At 36.3% G+C, this 8,702-nt stretch overlaps 1 protein-coding gene across 1 annotated transcript in view; it reads left to right on the top strand.

Annotated features, from left to right (window-relative positions):
• Positions 1–1,693: 1,693 nt before the first annotated feature.
• Positions 1,694–8,702, top strand: part of LOC113233776 — a 98,497-nt gene continuing 91,488 nt past the window's right edge. The window contains exons 1-2 of the mRNA XM_026468974.1: positions 1,694–1,787; positions 2,601–2,826. Of these exons, the coding sequence (XP_026324759.1) occupies positions 2,735–2,826 (92 nt within the window). The 5' untranslated portion in view covers positions 1,694–1,787; positions 2,601–2,734. The remainder of the gene's footprint in view (positions 1,788–2,600; positions 2,827–8,702) is intronic.

Below are 8,702 nucleotides of genomic sequence, written 5' to 3'. Positions count from 1 at the left end.
GTACATTGATAATTGATAATTATTGTATTCTATACATTTAAAACGCACTAAACCAATCTATTCCTTAACCATAAAATTTAATAGCGAAGTATCTACACTGTGCCGAAAGTGGAAATATCAGAACGAGCAGTTAATAACGAAGCAGTGTGTAACTCGTAATCATAAGGGTAAGTATCGACTCGCACCCCACCTGCACGAAGCCTGCACGCCTAATTTACTTTTATAGAGATGTTCTAACACCACACTGCGAGTACTACAAACAAGTTTGTTGACTCAAGTATTCTTAATATTTACAGTTCAGACATAAAACTATAAACACTTTATACATTTGTCAATTACGCATCTAAGGCTCATTATAGCATTGTAGAATGCAAGTACATAGACAGAAAAGCAAATAATAAATAGTCAATTTTTTAGCAATATATCCAACGCATTTTAAGAATTACGTTGTTTGTGGTAGAACACATTAATTTCCGTTACGTACAAAGATTTTTATCACATAATTATTTATATTAAAGAATGTTGAAATACTTAGTTATTTGTTATGCAAGGCTCGAACGTTGTTGTTTGACGCGAGTGCTTGCATTGAAACCTCGCTTTCTGAGCGTAGCGAGGGTTTCAAGTCACGAGACACAAAACAACTTTGCTACCGTGCAACACACATTGCTAAACACACAACTTTTCACCTCATTATAGCAAGGGAAATGGTAGATGAGAGAAAAACAGTTGAACTATAACAAATCAGTTTTAGTCATTCATGCATCAAAAATTACTTATTGTTATCAGTTTAATGTCAATAATAATAAGAATAAAATATACCCATGGATTTATATTACTTAAGTAATGTACGACGACAAATCGCTTGGGTGAATGTGTTATTATGTTTTTTTTTCTCATCGAAAGGTAAAGTTAGGTGCACCATAGTCCATTGTCAAGTTCGAAATTTCAAAAATGCTTTTGCTCTTTCCGAGCTAGTGAGGTGAAAAAAAATATTACTCGGATGTAATAGGAACTTGTGCATCGGGTCTCCACACTTCCGTCTCCACGAAACTATGTAGCTCTTACCAAGTGACCGAAATATACTACGTAATTAGGATTTTAATATCTTAGGATTTTTTCTTAAATTTATATAGTATATAAATTCCAACTAAACTACAACTAAGGTACCCTGATAGTTTAGTTTTTAAGTAGTACCATTTAATTTCGTAATTGAAACACGCTTATTGTGACAGCATAGGCTTTAAGAAACCCATACATATAACTTATTTTCATAGCAATGTTTATCATTTCGTGTAACGTCTGCCACATGTTAAGTACTTAGTAGTATTTTATAACTAAAAGTTAGTTATAACTTAGAAAATAATATCATTTATATTAAATGACTTTTCAGGTTTGGTTTTACGAGTGCATTATAATGTTTCACTATAATATACATCTTACACCAATGATATAAAAATAAATAAATTAAAGTAACAACAAAAACATCGAGAGATATCTACTAGCTTAGAATATATCGATATATTTCAAGCTACAAATCGATAGCTAGCTTTTACAACGTCTGCACCTCTAGCAATAGCTTCATTTTCACATTTTCCCCGCGCGAGCGAGCAGTTTTCCCGCAACTGTGGGCGCGGACATACACTCGTCGCGTCGCTGTCTCGCGTACAATAACAATCAATTTAATTTCGCAAAAACCTCCATTAAACTCCTTTAAAGAACTTTATAGTAAACAAAAATGTGACAAAAACTCTCCCTGATGCACGCTCACAGCAGATATTAGTAAACAAGTGAGTACTTGCATTGTTTTCGGATTGTAGCCCGTTATTTTTAAGATTATTTGTAGATTAGCAAAAGCAAATGTTTTGTTGGCTTCAGGTCGCTACAAAAGATTGGAAAGGTCAAATAAAACAGTCATAGGCTTTGTTTTAATTGTTCTATTAACTGTAATTAATATTTTTTTCAATAGATTACCAATGTTAAGGATCTTGGCAAGAATTATACTTTATTTTTCCTTTTTGTGTCTTAAATCGATGGTTTAAAATGTCAATGTCTCTTGAAGAGATGTGCAGGAAAGCACAACAAAAAACTACACAACAGTTTTTGGAAACAATTTAATGTGTTTGTTCATTAAATTAGGGGTGTCGTAGATGTTTTAACTTTAAAAAAACAAAAAATCTGACTAAACAACCAGTCAGCTTGTCATGAACTGCTGTAACAATGTATTTAAATGTTAATTTTAATTGTATTATTAGAAGTTAAATATGTATAGTCCTTATGGTAGTCATTTCAGGTATTGATGTATTCCAAATGGTAATTAATGGTTACTTTTATGATTGTCGATTAAACTGAAGATTACTATTTCTTTTGCCTACTTGATCTGTAGAAAATTAAAACGTCATACCCTTTTAAGTACTCTTAATCTCAAATTATTTGAAGACTACTTCTAGACTTATGGATTATGGCCTAGGTTTTTGAGTGAATACACATGGTAACATGTAAAGAATATTTTTTGCTCATTAACCACCTGAATTACTAAAACTTACTTTCAATCTAATTTTAGTAGTTGGTCACATTATCGTAAATTCAATATTTGCGTGCAGGTGAGGAGTGGGCGTCTCCTCGGCGACCAGATGAGCAGTTTCAGTGTGACCGGGAGCGACTTAAGGCCACGAAAATTGCTCCCCACGGCAGCCCGGCGCGTGCCTACATCGCCTACCACAAGCTCGGAGCCGGCATGGAGGCTCAAACCGAAACGCCGCCACAGGAATGTGAATGTGGCGTTCACCCCTCCGTCTTCTATCTGCTGGCGACCTTGCTGCTCACCAGGTACTTCTACCTACCTTCCATTAGGTGTTTGTAGAAATCAGTAAGTTTGAGGCCAAAAACGACATGGTCGCATTTCCAGTGACTATTATAAAGTAGTATTAGTATTATACTATTAATATTACAGACTTTACAAATAATTCAACGACAAAAAGTGTTTCTAAAAGACACGAAAATATTTCAACACATATGGCGCCCAAGAAGGGACTTGAAACAGTTTAAGTGACTTCATATCCACCATTTGCGCCCAGAAGACTCCCACTGATAAAAAATAAAAAGATCCTCTTTATTCCAAGGCACGTTAATTAAACTGGTTTAATTTTTATTCCCTAATTCGAAATTATAAGGGCTTTATCGGCTTTAATCCAGAATTTTGCTTAGTCATTAATGTCACCGCTAAGCGACTAAAAGCGTGAACTAGAATACAAAACATAAAGGTAAAAGACCTAGGAAACCCTATATTCGTGTATTCTGCCCAGAAGTTATAGTATTGTGGTTGTGTAAAGAGCCTTTGTGTTGAACTAATTGCCCGCTTTTGTCCGTCCTCCACGATTTGTCCGGAGTGTCATTTACATTATAATAATAGCCGAAGTCGAGAGCGCCATCAATTTTCGTTACAAACAACTTCTCGTCTTCACGCCGCCATCTAATGAGAGGTATTCTCATATAAAATGACGAGATGCGTCGTTTCCCGGGTTTTTTGCAATATGCTTTTCCGCTCAAAATGTAATTGTATTATATTAGGCACATCAAACACGTCGTTCAGTTCCCAAAATAAGTAACTAAAGCACTTGGAAATCGGATATAACTACTGTACCACTGACACCCAGATCCGAGACAATATAGAAAACTCGATTTTTTTTCCGGGATACCGGTATGAAGCGAGTTTGAGAGCCCTTCCGCACATAACATGCTAATATATTCCCGCTGGCTCTAATGAGCTGGTGGAAAAGACTAACTGAACTCACTCCGCGCATGAAATTCTCAAGTGGCTTAGTTTTGCTATATTTTGTTAAAGTACCCATAGTGTTCGTGCGCCTGGAGGTAAGCTACCCCCTATCCATAACAGTTGCAGTGCCAATCAAAACTTAAAATCGCCCATCACCTTGAGACAGCAAGTTGACAAGTCTCATGTGCCTGTACCAGCACTCTTACCCTACCAGTCATTACCTTTACCTTACCGGAAAGCAGCAATGCTTACATTACTGCTTGGCGGCAGAAATAGGTAAGGAGGCAATACTTTACATATCTGGCCATAACAATTGCAGTGCTTCTCAGAGCTTTAAATCGCAAAGATCCGAGAGGCGCTGCAATGCGCCCATTACCATGAGATATAAAGTTGACTCCCAGAATTACAGACACAATTTCACCAGCACCCTTACCTTTCAAAACCGGAACGCAGTTTGAGCAGTACTCACATTATACTTCCCTGGACGAATTCTTTCACAAGGAGCTCTACTGCTTTTAAGCCGTACTGAGCTGTCTCTACTATACATTATAATTATTATAATGGTTCCCTGGTCATGTAATTGCATTCATTTGTACTACCGCATGAAAACCTTATTTTAAATGCTGAAGCCATTTCCAGTAAATCAACAAAATTCTGCAGTTTGCGTAATTTGCAAATGCAGTGTTTGAGAAAAGCTTTCGACGGAATTAGTTTGAGACTTTCTGGTTCACTCGCCGCAGTTCCAGTGCTGAAACTTTGCCTTCACTCTCTTATATAACTTCTTTAGACTATAAAGTAGATATTGTATTTACTTATATTTCCAACACGGATCTGTCTCTGTATTTCAAAAGTAGCTTCGAGTATAGATCACTACTAAAGAATAAAGTATCTTTGTTTAATGATACTAAGAGACGTAACGAACCAGTCGTATACTTGGTGATAAGCAACACTCCTGGCAATATCAGTTCCAGTGCCCCACAGAGCTTTAAATAGCAAAGATTCGTATATGGCCACATTTTGCAGATGTGGCCATATTACAAAAAAAGGTGCTATTTCTGAGATACGTTCGACGGGACGAACAAGTCGTGCGCCTGATGGCAAGCTACACGCCTGTCCATAATAGTTGCAGTGCCACTCAAAACTTTAAATCGCAAAGATCTGAAGGGTACTGCCACTGCGCCCATCACCCTGAGACATAAGTTGACAAGTCCCATGTGCCTGTAAGTTCACTAGCACCATTATCCTTCAAAACCAGAATGCAGTAATGTGGGCATTACTGCTTGGCAGCAGAAATAGATATTTACAATATTCTTCATATTGTTTAAAAGTACATATTTTTACGTACTTTCATATCCATAGTAGGCATTGTATTTAGTTATATTTCATACTGAAATCTTTCTCTGTATTTCAAAAGTAGTTTCAAGTAGCTATCTATAGAATAATATACATATACACTATTCTCCATGTTCCTTGAAAACACGTACTTTTACGTACATTCATTATAAAAATATGCCACGACAATGTGCCTAAAATTCAACTGCTGCAGTGTTTCGCCTTTGTATAGCTATGCTAATACATTGGATAGGGTGGTTTCTGGTACTTGGGCCATCTATTCGGTTCTTTATTTTGAACTTGAAAACTTAAAGTATTATAAAGCATAATGTAAACACTACAGCCAGGTCGTCAGTTTTCTAAATCGCGTTATTCAGGAAGTTTCCACGTTCCCAAGCAAGAGTCTCCCATTTGAAAACTAAACAAGTTCAAAGTGAGTTTTCATGAGAATTTCACTTAAGTGTTTAAAAATAATAGAATGTTTTTGGTTATTCCAATTACAAAGAAAGTGATACTTTATTTTAAAAAACCGACCTAAAAAGTTTGTAGAATTATATCTATTTCCGAAGTTTTATTGAAATCGATTAACGGAAAGTGGGTGAAATCCAATAAACTGGAATCATTCGCTAATTTGACATCCATAGGGATGGAATAGTTTCTTCTTAATTGAATGGGACCACTACTGAGGTACCTTTCCAACAAAAAATAATCATCGTAATCGGTTCACAAATGTTGGAGGAATCGCGTAACATACACACAAAGAAAGAAACAAAAAAAAAACAATCGAATTGAAAAACGAAGCGAAGTTATTTTTCGCCATTTCCCGGTCATAAAGTTTTATAGGAAATAGGGATTTTTGCTTACTTTGCATACCTTAGCGATGTAGCATATTATTCCGTTTCTTGAATACATGATTTTCATATAAATGGAAAAAAATACTATAAATGGTCAGAAATGAATTTATTGTTTCTCAAAATATTCTCCGTTAGCGTTAATGCACTTTTTCATACGAATGAACCAATTTTGAAAACATTTATTTCAGAGATTGTCACGGAGGAGTGGTCCGTGACAATCTCTGAAACATATTTCTCATACTCTTCGACAGCCTCTTCAGGTGCTGAAATCGACAATTGACCGCGTAACTGGTTCCTAATTTTTGGAAATAAATAAAAGTCACAAGGTGCCAGGTCGGGTCTGTACGCGAGATGGCTCATAAGGTCAACGTTGTTCACTTTCAAAAATCCATTTGTCTGTCTGGCCCTGTGAGAACTGGCATTATCTTGGTGCAAGATGATACGGCGTTTACGGTTAATTGTACGGAGTTTGTCAATAACTTCCAGCAAACAAATGGTCGTGTACCAATCACTATTCATGGTACAACGATTCTCCAAAGCAACAGTAGCCACGTGTCCAGTTTCATTTAAAAAAGAAGCAATCATCCGCTTAGAGGCACTTTGCACGCGCGCCCCTTTGGTTGATTTCGGCTCATCTCGAAAGACCCATACGCTCGATTGCTGCTTAGTTTTGGGATCGTAACTATAAATCTATGTTTCCTCACCTGTTACTATGTGCCACATCAAATTTGACGCCCCTTCGTTGAATCTGGTAAGCATGGCATTGCACCAAGTGACGCGATCCCTTTTTTGAGTCTCAGTCAAATTGTGTGGGATCTACCGAGAGCATAGCTTTTTCACACCCAAATGTTTGTGTAGTATGATTGTATTTGCCTCATGCCTATGCCTAAAGATACCCGAATCTCATGGTATGTCACATGCCTGTCTGTTTTGATCATACGGCGCACAGCATCGATATTTTTGTTGTATTTACTTTTTAAATATTGTTTATGTAAGTGGCCCAGTTCTGGAAACTTATAGTGCGCCCTATGTGATACGAAGCAATTTCTATAGGTACAGTTTACGTAGTTAACACAAATGTTACGTAATATGCACAGAAAGCTGCCAAATGCCCTGGTGAGTTTTGTTACTTTGTTCTCACCACTTCGACATAATCTCTACTTATGTATGTACGTGCATAGAGATACCATATACGGTACATTAGGTAACCCTAATTCGGGACATGTCTTCTCTATAAGATTAAAAAACAAACTGATTGTTATACTATTATTTTGCTTTTCCGATTTTACACCCCAAAATTAAATCATTAAATCTACATTTAAGTTTTAATAAACAGATCAGAATACCATTTTCTATCGTATCCATTTTCTATTGTTAATATGGCAAATAGTTTTGGAGAAAATCATGGGACAGGGAGGTAATAACTTCAAATATCAAAGTAGTTCCAAACGAACCAAAGTAATTTTATAAAATAAAATAAAATTACCAAAGTAGGTTCAGTAGAGCTCCTTGTATTATTACCGACGTTATAGAGTCCATCATATTTTTCTTAAACAATATCAAAAGACATATAACCATTTTAACCGTAATTTCTACAACGAATACCTCGAGATTGTCTAGTAGAAGTAGCATTTATAAAGTTGAGGGTGCTGGCGAAATTACAGACACTGAGACTTGTCAACGGGTGACGGGCGCAGTGGCAGTGCCCTTAAAATCCTTGTGGTTTAAAGCCCTGAGTAGCACTACACCTGTTATGGACAGGCGTGTCGCTTACCATCAGGCGCTCGTCTCCTTCGTCCCATCACTTGGTATCATAACAAAATCCATTGCTTTTTTTGATCTTTGGTACGAAACACTAAAAAGTAAAAATATATAGATAAATCAACATGACCAATCTCTTTCATATTGAAACGTTCTTCGTGTAATATCGGAAGTACGCTCTCGGCATAAAAGTTTCGAGAATCATGATTAACGATGCATCAGTGTGCAGTTTAATGGATTTTTCTTATATGCAGCCAAGTTTATGTTGGCTGGTGCCTGATATTGGAAGATTAACCTTAGAATTAAGTCCAAACTCATGGTACCACGATTTCGTTTGACTACGGTAAACGATTCTTTTATGAGGAATTGTACTGGAATCTTATTGTTTTTACAATATATGAGTATATAGAACATAGTTTCTCAAAGTGGTCCCTACCGCCTCAGGAGGGCAGTAGAGACATTGGCAGCAATTGGGGGGCCTTGACGCTGTCCAGGGGGTGCTACCGCATTTGAAAAAAAATCCTGATATATTTATATGACAACACTACAAATTTTTCGCCTTGTGATTTTTGTGTTAAGATAGTGTAAAAAATACGTGTTTTCAATAATTTTTTCTGGTGGTAGGCGTTGAAATTTTTTTATCTTGCCTAAGCAAACGGTGAACCAAAAAGTTTGGGGACCTATGATATACAAGATTATAATTTTGTAAGTTGAAAAGTCATATTACAAAATTAAAGACTATGTGTTAGACAAAAATGTATGGAAAGAAGATATGAGTCCACACAAATATGATTCAAAGCATTTAAGTTTATTTGACAAACAGCAATCCTTCGAGTTTCTTCGTTCTTCTCAGGGAAGTCAGCAGAGTGAACGAGTAGTAGCTTAAAAAATATGTTTTCAAGTGTAAAAATTTTACCTATGGAATAAATTGTTATTTGACTTTGACTTTGACTTTGACTTTGACTTTGACTTTGACTTTGACT

This window comes from Hyposmocoma kahamanoa, unplaced genomic scaffold (genome assembly GCF_003589595.1).
Source record: "Hyposmocoma kahamanoa isolate Upper Pololo Valley unplaced genomic scaffold, ASM358959v1 80, whole genome shotgun sequence".
NCBI classification, from domain to species: domain Eukaryota; kingdom Metazoa; phylum Arthropoda; class Insecta; order Lepidoptera; family Cosmopterigidae; genus Hyposmocoma; species Hyposmocoma kahamanoa.
Note: the sequence above shows the minus strand (reverse complement) of the source record. Positions and strands in the feature narration are given on the sequence as shown.